Source organism: Diadema setosum, chromosome 15, assembly GCF_964275005.1.
Source record: "Diadema setosum chromosome 15, eeDiaSeto1, whole genome shotgun sequence".
In the NCBI taxonomy this organism is placed as follows: domain Eukaryota; kingdom Metazoa; phylum Echinodermata; class Echinoidea; order Diadematoida; family Diadematidae; genus Diadema; species Diadema setosum.
In genome coordinates, this window is record NC_092699.1 from 18955199 (window position 1) to 18973266 (window position 18068).

Sequence of the window (18068 nt, forward strand, 5' to 3'; positions counted from 1 at the left end):
ATGCTAATGAGAGAGCGAGAAAAAAAAAATACCCACCCACCCCCTCCCCAAAACTAGCCCTACACATCCTTACTCAGTACACGTCGAAACGCATGCTAGTATGCAGACATACGCACCATCTTATACTAATGGCATTTGCAATCAATCAATATTAGATCGCAAGAGTTCCTGCGTTTTCTTTTCTTTTGTTTTGTTTTGTTTTTGCTCGCTTCACTGTTATCGTCCCCCCCCCCCCCAAAAAAAAAAAAGAGTCTAGGCCTATTAAATACAGTAATAAAAATAAAAATAATCCATCGTGATCGATTCAAGCGAGTTTTCGGCATCACAGCAATCGATCGATCGCTTTGGTGTGATTTTGTTGATGCCGTTTCCTTGGAAGTCACATTAAGTAAGTAAACGATCTTATCTTAATTCTCATTTATGCTGAAAGTGAAAATGTGTCATGAATAGCACACCACCTCTTCTACGCAAGGAAATTGTTCTTTTCATGGCATGCTTCAATATTCAATTATTTTCTTTGTAGAATCGCACATTCATCACAATTCAATCCTGAATAAAATTTATTTGAGATTCACAGTCCCACCTACTGAATTCGGTGTTTGCTTGTATTAATTAGGTAGGCCGTAGGTAGACCATAGCCATATCCATAGGCGTACGTAGCATAGCATAGCCGATAAGGCTATGCCTATGACGTAGGCAGCATGCAGCAGTGCCAGTGGCCAGTGAAACGATTTAAGACTGAAAGAGCAAGTGTGTAGTACAGACATGGAAATGTATTGGTTTGCGGTTAGACTGAGTCTAAGTCAAAAATATTCTATGAATGAAGGTTTACTGTAGTGTTTGATGTCCACTCATTCATATTGTAAAATTCAGTCCCTACCTATTAACCACACCAGCGACCCCAACACGTACAGCGCCCTGCACCGGGGTTAGTCCCTACCTAGCCCTAGGTCAGTATGATCAGTAGACTACTGACTGTTCTGGGGCAAGGTCGATAGGTGTCTAACTTTCAGAATCTTCAGAATGTTTACCAGACATTGGACTAGTTTGAAAATGGGGGGGGGGGGGGGATGGTTATGATATACTGCATGACACTTTGGTGTCAAAGCATACCCCATGGGCCATGTGAAGGCAATTTGCGTTTGAGTTTTAAAATATGGCACTGTCTATCAACCACTTACTTCTGTGTATTCTCGCTCTTTCTATGGTTTCCGCAGGCATGCAATTAAGGTTTCATAGTTGGTCATGTTACATACGGTAGTGTTTGCGTCTTCACACCTGACCCAAAGATGACTGACTCACCGTCCACCATTGAACGTCTTCCTCTTGAGCATCCCCTGCCAGAAGAAATCCAGCAGATGACCAGAGATGACACCATCTGCAAGTTCTGTGGTGTCAGCTACCTCATTCACCATGAGGTCAAGAGACTGGAAAAGGAGGTATAATCCTCGCCATTCCTTCAAAAAGACTAGTTACAGTTCGACCTCGATTATCCGGCCTCCTTTTATCCGGAAATCTCTATTATCTGGACGCGTTCACGCAGTGAATGACTTTTTTTCATCCAAAAATTGAGAAAAAACAGTGACTTTAAACTCAATTTAAATTTCTACAAAACTCACACGATTTACCTACAATATTCCCGACAGAACTAACATAAATTCACACCACATTATCAACGTAAAAGTAAGCAGTCATGATCTATAAATTCACCATAAAAACATAGATGGAAAACTTGTCAGTAAATCACGGCGCAGTCGAGGCCATATCGCGATAGGTCATTGAGAAAGCTAACAGAAAAATTGCAGGGTACGCTACCTGCCTAGCTGCCAGTGCACTGGGACGGCAGCTTGGACGGCAGCTATATACATTAACATTGTGTCCCCCATATCTGGCCAATTCACTTATCCGGATGAGCGCTGGTCCCGACATGGCCGGATAATCGAGGTCGAACTGTACTTGAAGTTCCATTCATATGGTTCCTAGCTTAAGAGCTACAGGCCCTTTGGGTGCCACTGTCATTGAAGTTAGCTAACCACAAGTTTGCTCACACAGTTCTGTTTGGACCTAAGAAACAAATAGAGGCATCAGATTCCCGGAAATAAGAATACAAATCCATTCACTTGCCACTGTAAAGTGGAAAATGTTTGATGTATGTATGCTGTGATAATGTGGTTATACAATTGTTGCATTCTTTTGTATTGATATGGGAAATATTATGGGTTAAAGGCATAATTTACCATTTGCAGATGAAAGCATTAGTGCTTTAAAACAGTTCTAAAATGTGAGTTAGGGATAGAAACAACCACTGTAAAAATATGAATCCGTATAATCGATGTTAAGTGTTGTTAAATACACGAAATGTGAACAATAGTTATAATAAAAATGTTTCCAGACTAAACCGTATACAGTTACGGTTTATTGAGAAAAACTCTGATATTTCCTTATATTTTAGGTTTTATTGCAAATATTTCATATGGTAGGTTGTTTTATGATACAACAGACCTACACATATGCATCAAATGTGATATCTTGAACATTTTTGAAATCACTGCTCCCAAAGGTAAACTGGACCTTTAAGATATCACTATTTTCTGTTATTTCATGATTATGAATAGTAATTTCTGTCAGCAGTAGTAGCAAATATCTTTTGAAATATAAATGTTTCTCTTTATTAGCATGTTGAAGTAACTTAGACAATGTTTGATGTGCTTTGCATTGTACATCTTTTTTCCTTTCTACAGCTTGAAAAGGTGAATGCTCAACTGGAGAAGTATAAAGCGTGTGAAGAAAGAGAAAAAGTTCTTAAAGTGGAACAGGAGAGACTGAAAGAAGCTCTTTCAGAGAAGGAAAGGATTGTAAATGACAGAAATGCAAGGTATGCTATGATTTACACCAATCACTGCACCAACCGGTTTCACTCACTGTCTACTGTATTTCTTTATGATCCATATATATATATATATATATATATATATATATATATATATATATATACAATTTGATGTAGTCGGATTCTAAAATTGCAAATTTGTGAAGTTTACAGATTTTTCTTGATTTCATTGTTTTACTTTGAAGGAACAATATACACATACAGAAATTTCTTTTTTCTCTCTTTTTTGTGCTGACAGTCCATTGTAATATTGAAAAAGAAATGGGCATCTTATTGTAACATATTGGTAACAATATATTCCTTTAATATGCATTTCATTTCATTCAACTTTTACATGCTTCAGTATATATGTTGCTTCTGTATAAAAGCAATTAACAGATACTCCTCATGTGTCTAGAAAATTATACACAATTTAGTTAATCAATTACATGACTTATGATTGTTAAGTATGAAGAAAGATTGCATCCATACACATGGTTTTGTGACGTCATTTGCTAGCTAGCAATAAAGTATTACGGATAAAAAGAAGGCTTGCACATGCAGGATGTACAAAGTGTAGCATTAAATCTGTATACTATGGATATAAAGCAAAAGTCAGGTATGCGAAATTAGAGCATGTAGATATGGATTCTTCTCTTCAAAGAACCTGAAAGGTGAGAATACAGTCTTGATTATACTACATTTGCAGCATTGAACACCTGAAGTCAAATGTAAAGGTCAAGGAGCAGGAGATCTGGAAAGCTGTGCAGCAGGCCGAGGCAGCTCAGAGACAGCTTGAAGCAGAGAAGGGCAGCAATGGAAAACTCAGGTACAAACATCTTGATGATTAATCATGATGGTGGTGATGATGTTGCTCCTCCTAGTATTGGATGGTGATGATGCTGCTGCTCCTAATGTTGGATGGTGATGAGATGATGCTGATGATGATGATGGTGATCATGATAGTGATGCTTCCATTTCAATGATGATTAAAAATTGTTACGGTTTGCTGTATTGCTGCTGTGCCAGGTACATTGTTTGTAAGTATTCACCTATCCTTACCAGAAAAACATTGAATACAGATACGAGGTTGGGATCTAAATGAAAGTCAAGAAAGAAACAGAAGATTTCTTTGAGTGTGACCAAGTATTATGAATAGAAATGAGCATGAAATATAAATATACTATTCAAATTTTTTTGTGAGCTAACTTGATATTTTGGTTTCTATTGTCAATTGGCCATTATTCTTTTTTATTCTCAGTGCTTGTTAATTAATGTTGGATACTTTTCCAGGATTTTATAATAACTCGTGATCAAGTTTAGCTATGATTACTGGCGGCAAAGTGTAAGTTTTATGAAAGGATCATCAAAGAAATTTCACTAGCAAGATCTGCTTTGGAAAAGTGTGACATTTGCTATGATTTTGATAACTGGAACTCCCTCTGTCCTCTGCAGGCAATGGAAGAAGGATGTCATGCAGAGACTCCCCCTCATCATGTCCTCAATCTCAGAGCAGAAGGGTGGATTGACCAGTGTCCGGACTGAGCTGAAGGACCATGGTGCGGTCATTGATGCAATGTCCAGAAAACTGACCACTGTAATCCAGAAGGTGTGCCGGAAGGAAAAGCAAGGTACGCTTAAAAGCAAGGAACAATGAGATTGACGGCTTTCTGTTCTCTTGATAGGGCTAAGAAATGAAGCTAGGGTGCCTAGCTAAAAGGCATTACCACTGCTGCCAGTAGAGTAGACAAGGTCTGCGTGTGAGTCAGTTTGTCATAAATTATTATTTGCTGAACTACTTTGCCAGTTTAAATCATTTTAAATGATTTTGATTGACTGGGTTTGATATCCCAAGCATTACCATGGCAATCATTCAATTTTTTTAAAGTTCTCTCTTCAAAAGAGATATGTCTGGGATATTATTCTTATTTTATGATGATTCTTGTTAGTTCAGTCATTGATAAGAATTGCTGAAGAATTAAAACCAAAATTCATTTATAATAGATTATTTGTGTTATCCAAGAAACCATCTTTTCTTTCTAAAATAATTTTAATTTTCATCACATATTACAGGGATATGACTGCCTTAACTAGTAAAATTGCTTTGTGTGGTGAATGAATGTGTGAATTATGGGAAATGATTTTTTTGGATTGATGCATAATACTTTTGATCGTTAGTATGCCATATAAATTCTCAGCTGTCAGGCAGATGTTATCCTGTCTGGCAACAACTGTCATAATCAATTGTTGTTGTTGCTTACAGTGGTAGAAGGAATCATGTCAAGGGCCACTGCAGCTGAGAAACTGTCGGCATCACTCCAGGCACAGGTGAAGGAGGCAGAGGACAAACTAGCCACTGGCAGGATGGACGGTCAAATGTTGGGAGAGGTCAGAGTTCGTCTGAAGGAAGTAGAGGGCCGGCTAGACAAAGCAACGGCTACTGAGAAGAGTAAGAGCTAGTCAGTGATAACTGTTAATAGCAGCAGCCAGTATTCAGTAGCGTCAGTAGTGTAGTATACCATGGAGTAAAACCTAATCCCATAATAATGGTAGATGACAGTCATGTTTGTGATGTGGGTGATTTATTTCCATTTTGTTTGTTTGTTTGTTTGTTTTTTGGGGGGAGGGAGGTCATGTCCTTCATATTCCTTGCAGTGCATTCTCTTTATACACAATGTTCTGGTAATTCTGTATTTTGATAGGCAATGAGCAAAAGTTTCTTGGCAGTTTCCAGTACATGCATTAGTTAATGAGAATGTGGCAAGCTTTATGTATTGCATAATGTGTTTGAATGCATATGGATATCAAAGTAACAATCAGCCATGAAACCTTGTGATGTGAAAGTATTAGTCAACTACTAATCAAAGAAATCAACTGCTATTCCATTGGCAATAACTTTCAGATGTCAAATTTGGAGAGGGATAAATTGCTTTAGATTTGGGGTGGATTGTTGTGGAGAGTCTTTTATTGTGTGTGTTGTGTTATTTCTTTTGCACAATCATGGTTTCATTTCAAAATGCCATCACCTGTAGAGGTAAATTATGAATAAACCTCTACGCTAGTACCATGGTCTGAAGTTAGAGGTTCATTTTCACTATTCTTTACTAATATCTCAAATTTAAATAAAATAGGGCTTCAGTCTGCTGTGGATGTACAGAGATCGCTTAGTAAATATATGTTCATCTGTCTCAATGTATACCACTGTTACACACTAGCTGATGCTGAATGTAAATACATGTTTCATTCACATTTCTGCCCATCTTTTTTCTTGTGCTTACATTGTTCTGTAAATATTTCAAGATCTTTGATACATTTGTATCTGATATTGGACAAAATGCAACTTTAAATGATTGTGATTGCAACAATGATGAGTATGATGTAATATTTTTGATTCCATTTACAATGGTGGTTATTACTACTACATCCAATATTTCATTTTGTAAATGACAGGACTAGAGGATGAACTACAGAAAGCCATCATGGATGGCAGATCAGCAAAGTCTGAAGTTGCACAGCTGCAAGAGTTGCTCAGGTAGGAGCCACACACAATTGACGATTACTGTAAAAACTGTGACTAGATCTTTAATATCAGTATACCTTGGTGTGACAAATTATGCTTGTAAATTCTCATTTCATTAAATTGATGCTTTTGATGTGTTGTTTATGCTAGCGTAATAATGTCCACCAAGTTCATGTGTGGACTGGGAGCTACATGAATGTTAAAATCATCTCCCCAGCTCCCCTGGTTTTGCTTTTTAGCTCACCTGAGCCGAAGGTTCAAGTGAGCTATTGCGATCGCTCTTCGTCCGGCGTCCGTCATGCGTCGTCCGTCGTGCGTAAACTTTTTGTTTTCATCTTCTTTTTGAGAACCCCTTGACTAATTTTCACCAAACTTGGCAGGTAGCATCCCTAGGGAGGATAGGATCTCAATTTGTTCAAGTGGGCACCATACCCCACCTGGGGGGCCCCCAGAGGGGCCCACCCCCCCCCCAAATTAAGGAATCTTAAACAATCTTCTTCTCTAGAACCAGAAGTGATAGAGCTAAGTTAATACTATGAATTAGTACATTGATGGCTGTAGTTTCAAGTTTGTTCATGGCGGAATCAGGGGTGCCTCTCTTGGGACCCAGAGGAGGGGGGTGGGGAGGGGTCCTAATGGGGCCCAAATTGTACATTTTCATCTTTTTCTTGAAAATGCCATTATGAATTTTCACCAAAGTTGGCAGTTAGCATCCCTAGGGGGAAAGAATCTCATTCCCATCAAATGGGCACAATGCCCCACCTGGGGGGCCCCAGGAGGCCTAAATTTGGATCGAATTTGTAATGTTTCATCTTTTTCTTGAAAACCCTATCACAAATTTTCACCAAACTTGGCAGGTAGCATCCCTAGGGGGAAAGAATCTCAATTCCATCAAATGGGCACCATGCCCCACCTGGGGGGCCCCAGGAGGCCTAAATTTGGACCAAAATGGTAAAGTTTCATCTTTTTCTTGAAAACCCTATCACAAATTTTCACCAAACTTGGCAGGTAGCATCCCTAGGGGGAAAGAATCTCAATTCCATCAAATGGGCACCATGCCCCACCTGGGGGGCCCCAGGAGGCCTAACTTTGGACCGAAATTGTAAAGTTTCATCTTTTTCTTGAAAACCCTATCACAAATTTTCACCAAACTTGGCAGGTAGCATCCCTAGGGGGATAGAATCTCAATTCCATCAAATGGGCACCATGCCCCACCTGGGGGCCCCAGGGGTCCCCCCCCCCCCCTTCCTGTATGGATGGAAGGTGAACTTGCGATACTCAGGTGAGCGCGTGACTCCCAGGTCTCTTGTTCCCCTTTCTTACCTAAAGTACGTATCATAGGTAATCAGTTAATTGTGCAAATTGTGTTAATGTGTTTACTAAAATATCTCATATCAAAACTTGATACCTGTTTGGGGAAGGGATGGGCTCTTGTTGCTGTTATTTTTTTTTTGTTGATAATAGATGGGAAATTTGACTGCTTATAATGCCATTTCATTACCTCAGTTCATACTGCAGTGATAAGTGTAGCAGTAAGGGACATAAGCTCTTGTATGTATTTTTGTATGATTTTAGGTTGAGTGAAACTATATATCAGTACAATCAAAGAGGTGCAAAGAACCCAAGGTTTTTTTAATTAAGCTTTGTGCACCTCTGTCACATTAGTTTTAAGTTGTAATTGTTTCATTACATTAGCATGAAACCAGTAGTGCAAGAAGTACCAACATAGATGTAATGGTGTTTTTTTGTCATTTTTGCAATGTGCAGTAGAGTGCTGGTATATGCACAGGATAATTGCAAGGCCATTATGCTTATCATCAATGTAAATTTGTTGTTGGGATTCTAAAATGTGGCATCTTAAGTTTGAAAGAAGAAGAGAAAGGACTTCCAAGTGTTGTATAAGATTACTAGGCTGTTTGACACTATGTAATGAATACCTCTTGCAGGACAAAGTCATTGGAAGTGGAGGATGTCCATAAACAGAGGGCTAAGCACGAGCAGTTCCTTAGCGACACCATCACCAAGCTGCAGGAGGAGCTGCGTTGCCGGGTGGAGGAGGCGCAGGAGAGGCAGCGGACCATGCAGGCGATGCGGGAGAGGGAAGAGGAGGCGAGGAAGCGGATAGAGGCCAGCGCCAGCAGCAAGATGGAGGCTACAGCAAAGGAGACCACGCAGCTACGGGAGGCTCTGGAGAGCGCCAGGAGGGACTGCTCTTCACTCAGAGAGGAACGGTAGGTGTGGTGGGACCATTAACTCTGTGAGTGCTTGAAGTGCCAATTGGCATAATAAACCCATAGCATGTACACACTGCCGAATGTCCATGGCACAGAAAGAGTGAAGGGACTTCTTCTCACTGAGAGACTAATGGCAGGTGTGGCAAGGATATTTAAAGACTACTCCTCATCTGAGAGGGAAACGGTAGGTGTGGTAGGACATTGCAGGATTCTCATCACAGAGAAATGGGAATGATCGATATGGCATGGAAATTAACCCTCTGTGTGTTTTGAGTGCAAATTGGTGGAAAAAAAAATTGCACACTGTCCAGAGTCCCTGGCACAGAAGGGTAAAGGGACTGTTCCTCATTCACATTCACATTAGTCACGCATCGTTGGAGAAAGTCCCATGCCGCAGGACTTTCCCCTCCAAAACCATAGTGTTGATGCTCACTGGGACATGTCCCTGCAAAACAAGTCAGGTCCGGGAACAGAATTTGAAGGGGAGAGTGACCTTGGGCCATAATTGATAGCGCCCAGTTATATTTATCAAATATACGCATGCGTAAATTGTGGTTTCAAGTGGCAGCACTCACCCCCAAGCCCCGATTTCCCCGATTGCCCCAGCAGCTCAGGGACAGTCGAGATAGCAGTATGGGCAGTCAGTTGTAAAAAAGATAAGATCTCTGGTGACTGTCCCTGTAATGTGGGGTCTAGTGTGAACTCGAGGTCAGAAAGGAACTGTGGGTGTGGCAGAGATGTACTAGAGTGGTCCTCACTGAGACAGAAATTGTGGGACCTGGTGTTGATTACTTTACAGTTGGCATTCATGTTGTCTTTCATTCTTTTCTTGTAATTTTTCTATTGTGCACAGGGAAACTATGATTACAACACATCAGCATCGTATTGAGCAACTCAAAGAGAGCTTCAGGCAGAGAATGCAGGAAGCAGATGGATGGCCTGAAAAGGTGAACAAACTTTTATCTTTAGCCATATTCTGCCTTAAAAAAAACTGACTTTCGTCGTGTAGGTTTTCACTTTTGTGTCATTTCTAGTTTGTAGAGCTCATCGATCCTGCCCAAAAGTGCTGTGAAACATTGTCTTTTAGAATTTTCACATGCTTTGAGTTTCTTTTTTTCTTTTTTCTTTTTTGATAATGGACATCATTCATGAAAATAGAATTTATGAGATTTTCTTTTAACTACTTCAAAGGATTTGCAGAACTTATTTCTTATCATATGCTGTTTAGGGAGGTCATAGCAGAAAATGTAATGCACAAATGAACCACAGGAAACACAGTGGATCATTTATTATAACTTTACAGATGTTGTGAAAGCCTAACATTATGTGATGTAATTACTATTTCAATACTTTTGAGGTGACAAATTATGGGTCTACTTAGGCGTCAGGGAATTAAGTCACTGCAGTTCTGCTCGCGTTCTGAACGCGTTCTGAACGGGGTACTTAAATGAAACAAAAGGCGCGTTACCTTCCGTTCTGCTGGAAAACTAACGGAAATTTCGCTATTGTTTGCGGAACGGGCAAGAACAAAGTCATTACCGATTTAGTGAGGACGGGTTCTTGAACGTTCCACGGAAAGATCGTGCGCTATTGTTCGCGAATCCACTTAAGAAATTGCGACTCTACTCCTCCAAAACGCGCTTTTGAACGATCTATCCACAGTGTACACACAATAAGAGAATGCTCTTGCGTTCTACAGTGCTTGTGTACCTTGAAACTGCGAATGGGAAATGAACTCTCCATCGTATTTGAGGCTATAAAATGGTGCTTGTGTTGTGGTACAATAAGAATGAAAAGGCGGAAATTAGAACGGGTTATCGAGCGTTCCACGGAAAGCACGCCACTGACATGCTCTATTTGACCGCGTATTCCTTAAAATTATGACATGAAACTTACCTCCCTTCCGTGTTTGACGCTATCTACATGAAATACTACTATCGGATTTGGCAAGAAAGAATTCTTGATCGTAACAAATAAAATTCGCGTGCCATTATCAGAGCAGACCTCGAAAATTAGCCGTCGATGCTCTTGGCCGTGATGCCCCCAGAATGTGGCAGAAAACGATATTCTCTAGGCCATACAATTTACACCCGCCCCTTTTCTTCTTGACGTCGCTCCCCTGTGATCAAAGACGTGCCATTTTTCTTTTTGTCGTTATGCAGCTGTCATTTGTATGACGCACCTCTTGACCCCCGGGATAGGTGCGTCAAAGTACCAATGTGCGTCATACCTTTTAGGTACTATGACGTACCCTCCGTCACAAAAAGTGACCCACCTCTATGAGACATTGACGCATTAACCAGTCAAAATGGTGACGCACCTCTTCGTGAAAATGACTGACCCTTGACGCACATGTTATTCGCAGTACGTGCCAGACTGGAATGCTGCAGAGCTCTGTGTGCGCTCACGCAATTCGCTGCCTGCGAACTGTGTACACCGAACGGAACTTCGCCCGCGTGAATCCCTGTCGCCTACGGACCGGACCCTGGATGTTTACTTCGATCGCCGTGGTACTGTATCCCCATGTTGTGGGCAGCTGGGGAGCGTTAGTATACTAGTAGTAGCTTAGCTGCACACTGTAGCCAGCTGCCACTACACTCCAGTACCCTGTTTCGATTCGAATCGGGGTAGAAGCGTTCCGTTGTGCAATGTCTGCTTCTTTTTCTCTTCTTCTTCATCCGCTTGTCCCTTGCCTCCCAAGTATGAAATGATTTTTAGAGTGTTGTGTGTGTTTTTTTTTAACGTTATTGCATCATTTTTCTGCAAGGAAGAGGTGAGTTTCTGTTCGTGTATTGATGTGCACTGCAGTATGTGCAGGTGAAAAGCGTTCGAACTGTCTTTCCCGAGTATCGTGGAAGCTCGATGTATTTCTCGGCCTATCAAAGGAGATCTCATACAACAGAATACTTATAACAAACTATTTTCCGGTCAAAATGAATTGATTTCCTTTGTTTTGTATCGTTTATTGACTTGATCCTAAGGATCTTGTCGCAATACCGAGTTTCCAATGTGTATTTATTTTCACCTTATTTTCGTGTAGCTTTCGGTGCTGTAAACTGTTGCTAGGGCCTAAGCCTACTACTAAACTTACCGTTCTCCACTGTCGTTTCTCACACATCGTTTGGTACGATTTCTTCCATTTTATATCACTTTATCCGTTCCCTTTATACTTTGAAGTATTTGACGTAATTCTTTCAAGTGTCTCGCACTGCTATTTTCGTAATGGTGATTTCTCCGCTTTGCTGCAATACTTTTTCGAATCGAAGCGACGAAGTTTGATACCAGCCGCTGTAGTGTGCCGTGTGTTGTCTTTTCTAAATATTTGTGTTGTTGGGAGGTGTTGATACTTTGTATTTGTTATTTATTTTTCTTAATGTTGATAGGAAAAGGCTAAAATGGTCTGAGTGATGTCTGATGGTGATGATGATAACTATGCTGGTGTAAAAAGACGGCTTACTGTGAATGCTGAGCGTACGTGCCGTTCGTTCCATTTTACTTTCCCTCTTATTCTTCTTTCCCCCTTACTCTTCTTTTCCTTTCCAAGAATGATAAAAAAAAAGAAATTACATACACCTCACAACAAAATAGAACCACGTGCTACCAACCTTCGTAAAGTTAAATCTAAATGTTCAATATCAGCAAAGAATAAGGGGAAAGCACGAATGACAATAAATCAGAGCGAAGAGATTTACATGCAGTCTCTTCGGCTCGAAGAAACTTGACACCCTACCCCTCTCCCCTTGTGGAAATTTCCACAAAAGCAGGTGCCACACCCAGGTGCGTGCCAGACGGAAGAATGCGCGCACTGGAATAAACAGCGTGTAAATATCATGGAAATATCGATCGAAGAACCAGCTCATTAGTTGAATTAAAGGAATCATTGCAAAGATATCGTGATTCTATAACCTTTCTGTTGGCGCATAGTAGGAAACATCAAACAGTCGAATATAATGTACTTGATCGAATATCTTATGTTCCCTGAACAATAAAAAAAAAAGATCGATTAATCAGTCAATTAAAAATGCAACTGAGCCAGAAATACTTAAAAGGTCTCGTATGCCCAGAGAAATTCACTACGAGTAGGTTCAATGAGATGCAGTCATCACCTGGTTAGACAACAAAATCATGACAATTAATTTCAGTTCACGCTCATGATAACTGCTTATTACTTATCAAAGTTTTGGCTATCAACATTCGTTCGTAGGTGTTTTTTGTTTGTTTTGTATGTTTTTCCTCGTGAAAGACGTAATGATTTCTTCGTATCGAACGTAGACTGCATGTTTACCGTTTATCCAAACAGTAGGCGCCTAGGCGTACTTTCTGAATATATTCAGAAATTTCTATCTACATTTTAAATATATTACAAGACTCCCAAATACCAGTTGAAAAAAATTAAGAAATCGAATTTTTTAGATATGAACAACAACAACAAAAAAAATGCGTAGGAAAAAACCACTTCAACCTCGAACGACTTCGAATTTCTCTAAACCGTTCCCTAGTTCAGGACATCCCATAGAAACGCGTGTTTTGATATACACGTTGCTATGGCAAACTATCTAGTTTCGCGAAACTACGGCCTGGCCACAGTAATTTTTTCCGTAACCTCCCGCCTCCCCTTCCCCGATTCGAAAACAGCTTGATTGAAGCCCCTGCCTATTTAAACACGAACCTTATTAAACCCAAGTTAGGTACATGGTTTATATGGCTAGTGTTTAAATAGAATTTACTATTTTAAGTTAATGCAGGTTTTAATAGACTCTCAGTAATGTTAGTTCCATAATCGTTTGTATGTGTTTTGGGGCCTGGCCTCTGCCATGCCTCGCCTTCTGTATACGTATGTACGCGTGTACTGTATGTATACATGTACCACATGGTCGACATCACGCACGTGGTTTTGCTGCAGGTTCCACGGTCGACGGTCGATGCTACACTACAGTGAATGCGATTGAAGGATAGCGAGCTTCGCGATGCCGCGGGCTGTATGTGATGATTTTAATCACAAATCGTGTTTGGTAGTGTGGTTTTGGAGCAAATTTGTACTCAAACTTTCTGAAAAGACCTTTAGTCTGACATCAGATAGAAAAAGAAGACATACGAGAATGAAGTGAGTATCAGTATGTTATAATAAAACTGATTGAAAATTGTGTCATTTTCGCGTTTCCAGGAGCCGGTGAATTCGGCCGACTCGCGATCGCGAGTTTGTTTTATTCTGTTACGGAGGGATACCATGCCCCATGCAAGAAGCCTCGCAAAATTACATGACGGTCCCATTAACGAACCTTTTGACACACTCTGGTTAAATGACCGACTATGACGCACATAATGGGTCAGTATTGTGACGGACATTTTGCTCCCGTGACGGCACCACGCGTCATCAAATTGGTGGTACTTGACGCGACCATGACGCACATTTCCCGGGGGTCAAGAGGTGCGTCATACAAATGACAGCTGCATTAGTGCAGAGACTCCCACCCGAAGCACCTTCTGATCTGGAGATTCTCCCGCCCGAAACCCCTAGCAAACGGGAGACTCCAAGTTAATGTGTGCGAAGCGCGAAGTTCCTAGGGTTATAGATGCTCTCTGGTGCTATCTAAGGCTTATTTTTGCAACATACGATAGCAATAAGTAAGAAATCCTTTCCAACGGGAGACATTGAACCAGGGCGGGAGAAATTAAATCTCAAACGGGAGAACGGGAGATTTTGCAAAAATGGGTTTTCGGCGGGAGATCTCCCGTCGAAAACGGGAGAGTTGGAGTCTCTGTTAGTGTGCCTCTTTTTAATTCATTTGTTTTGGGGTTCTGTGGTGACAAAAACCAGGGCGCACACACACACACACACACACACACACACAAAATGACGGGAGTTTTATTGTACTTTTTGGAAATGAACAGCGTAAATGTCAGATATTTGATTTTGCGTTCGAAAATGAATAAGGATAACATTCGGCTCCGAAAGATGCTGAAATAAATGTCGAATGTTTGCTTTGACGTTCAGAAATAAATAATAATGATATTCAACTCCGTACAATGATGAAATAAATGCCGGATGTTTGTTTTTGCGTTTGAAAGTAAATAGCAATAACATTCGGCTCCGGAAGATGATGAAGTAAATATCAAATGATCCCTTTGACGTTCGGAAATGAATAACAATAGTATTCAACTCCATACGATGATTAAATAAATGTCGGATGTTTGCTTTTACTTTCGAAAGTAAATAGCAATAACATTCGGCTCCGGAAGATGCTAAAATAGTGTCAGATGATTGCTTTTACGTTCGGAAGTGAATTGCAGTATTTATTCTGCTCCATACGGGCTATACGATACTAAAATGACTGTCAGATGTTTGCTTTTATATTTCGAAATGAATAACAGTAACATTCAGCTGCGTTCGATGGTGATATCAATGTATGATTTTGACTTAACATTTGGAAATGAAATAGCTAATATTCAACTCCGTGCGATGATAAAATAAATGCCGGATGTTTGCCTGTTTGTTCGAAAGTAAACAGCAATGACATTCGGCTCCGGAGGATGCCAAGATAAATGTCAGATGATTGTTTTATTCTTTTAGCGTTTGGAATTGAATGGGAGTAACATTCTGCTCCATGCGATGCTAAAATAAATGTCGGATATTTGCTATAAAATTTCAAAATGAATAACAGTAACATTTAGCTGCGTTTTATATGGTTAGCTAAGTGTCTGATCTCTGCCTTGACCTTCAAAAATGAAAAACAGTATACATTCGGTTAAGTACATTGCTAAAATAATTGTCAGATGATTCATTTCACTTTCGGAAGTGGACAGCAGTAATATTCGGCTCCGTATACGATAATAAAATAAATGTCGGATGTTTGCTTTTACATTTGGAAATGAATTACGGTAATATCATGCTCCATACGATGCTAAAAAATAACACATTGTTGCTGTTACATTTGGAAATGATTAACGGTATCAATCGGCTCAGTTAGATGCTAAGATAAATAGCGGATGTTTGCTTTCATGTCCGGAAATGAATAAAGATAACATTCAGCTCCGTAAGATGCTGAAACCAATGTCGGTTGTTTGCTTTTACATTCGAAAATGATAAACGGTAACATTTGGCTCCGTAAGTTGATTAAATACTAATAAACGTTGGATATATTTTTTTTTTCTACAATCAGAAATGAAAAATGGTTCTTCAGGGGTCGCGCTTAACTTTTTAACTAGCCAGGCAGATCAGTTAGATTCAATTTTGGCTAGTCCGCAAAATTTTTGACTGGCCAACAGTCCGTCTTGTTTTTTAATCGCATGACTAATGTCACTTTGGGGAGGGCCCCAAGTAATACGACATTTCAATTACTGTATTATATATCATATTCATTATCATTACTTCATTATCATCATTCATCATTACTACGTTTTGTAACTGTTTTGTGACAGGTTGAATTGTCTTCCGGGTCAGGGGCAAGACATACAGCCTACAGGCCTCGGAAATGTTGATGTTTATTTATGAACGCACGCACACCGTAATCACACCAACACATTCACAAGAAGTGAAGAACAGGTCGATTATTCATTCTTTTTTTATTCTCCAAACAAACGTTTCAGTAGTGACCAATACACGCCTAATTAATGGTCGATTCGTTCTAAGCGAAGCATTTTTGAGGCACCATCATAAACCAGGGTGCTACACAACTTTTTTTAATCACTTGCCCGATCGGGCAAGCAGATTTGCAAATTAGTGTAAAACACTTGCCCGAACAGAAAAAAAAAGTCAGAAAATATAAAAATAAAAAAAAATTACTTGCATGTCAAGGTTTTAATGGAAAAAAAAAAGAAAGAAAGTGAAGTTGATAAACAGCTGAGGTTGAGAAAAAGAGAGAAATCACAATTATCAGGGTTTCATTTTTCAGGACTATTACCACGCTCCTTACGCCTTGTCAGGAACACTAAAATAGGTGTAGCATTCTTTTTTTTTTTCTCACATAATGGTACTTCAATATTTAAAAATGCTTCTGGTAATTGGTTACTCCATCTCCCCTCTACCCGACTCCTTTCACTGTGTACTTGTACTCATTTCACTCTGATCTTTCCACGCCTTGGCCTCGATCCCATTGGAAAAAAAAAGGGGAAAAAAACGAAAAAAAAAAAAACACACACACACACACACACACGCACACACAACAAAAACCTCTTCTCTCTTCCACCTCCCTGCCTACACCTTTCTGATTTCCGTGTTTCTGTCAGGTGAAAGAATAAAACAACAGCAGATGTTGATTGAAACTTGACACCCATTCCTGCCAGCCAGGCCAGGCTGCCATGTAACTTCAAAGCACATTCCGACAGCTGGCTGGCAAAACCACATGGCAGAATTTGCGCGCGTTTGTAGATTGCTGGATTGGGTGGAGCTAGGGCCTGGGAACAGGCAAGGAGCTTCAAAGGGTGTTAGTCTGTGAGTTATCAAAAGCAGACCTTCTGAACAATTGAAACGTCATGATACTTTTGGACTGAAAGGGAAAAAAAAAAAGACGAGTTTAGTATCATAAATTTTTACATAGTCATGCAAAAAGATTAATATACACTCATGTCATGACAAGAAATGAATCAATATTCCAAGACAAAAACAAAGCAGCCTCGGGTACCTAACGGTGACATCGAGACGCCATGTATTCACCATGCACGTTTGGGAGCAACATGTTGGAGTAGGTAGGGGAGGGGTGATCCTGGAGTTTGTGAAAATTTCCCGACACCTAGGGAGGTGATAGAATCTCTTCCCACTGTCTAACCGGATAGTGAATTTGTCTCGGCATACGAGACCTTTCATATATTTCTGTGATTTAGTTTTTAATCGAGTGATTAATCAATCCCTTCCTACAGTTCAGTAAACATTTAAAATACTCGATCAAGCACACTATTATAATTTAAAGTGTAATCGACTGTTCGATATTTCTACTATGGGTCAAAAGAAAGGCCAGAGAACCATGTGTTGCTTATAGAATCATGATCTTTGCGATGATTCCTTGAACTCAACTCACGAGCTAGTTCTTCGATAGCCTTTTGTCAAGGCCCTCTCGCTGTATGGTGAAGAGAGCCCAGCTGAGTGGGGTTGCGCTGGCGCGCTCGGCTGGGCTCGCTTCGCTCGCCCATTACAGCGAGAGGGCCTTGACAAAAGGCTAGTTCTTCGATCGATATTTCCAGGCTATATTTACACGCTGTTTATTCCAGTGCGCACATTCTTTCGTCTGGCACCTGGTTTTGTGGAAATTTCCACAAGTTTCTCGTAAGACCAGAGACTGCACACACAATCTCTTCGCTTGTTTTTACTGTCGGGTTTTCCCCCTTTGCTGGTAATGAGCATTTACACTACCAGCACTAACCGTGGTAATTACGTGTTGAAAAGGCACAGAGTTTTGCTGTAGATTGCTACTGAAAAAATAGTAAGAAAGTCGTAGTTTTGCCGTGGTTC

At 40.2% G+C, this 18068-nt stretch overlaps 1 protein-coding gene across 1 annotated transcript in view; it reads left to right on the forward strand.

Moving 5' to 3' along the window:
- Positions 1-361: 361 nt before the first annotated feature.
- LOC140238806 (uncharacterized) overlaps positions 362-18068 on the forward strand; it is a 38568-nt gene continuing 20861 nt past the window's right edge. The window contains exons 1-9 of the mRNA XM_072318705.1: positions 362-388; positions 1218-1439; positions 2742-2875; positions 3579-3698; positions 4325-4500; positions 5133-5318; positions 6320-6401; positions 8336-8620; positions 9477-9570. Of these exons, the coding sequence (XP_072174806.1) occupies positions 1290-1439; positions 2742-2875; positions 3579-3698; positions 4325-4500; positions 5133-5318; positions 6320-6401; positions 8336-8620; positions 9477-9570 (1227 nt within the window). The 5' untranslated portion in view covers positions 362-388; positions 1218-1289. The remainder of the gene's footprint in view (positions 389-1217; positions 1440-2741; positions 2876-3578; positions 3699-4324; positions 4501-5132; positions 5319-6319; positions 6402-8335; positions 8621-9476; positions 9571-18068) is intronic.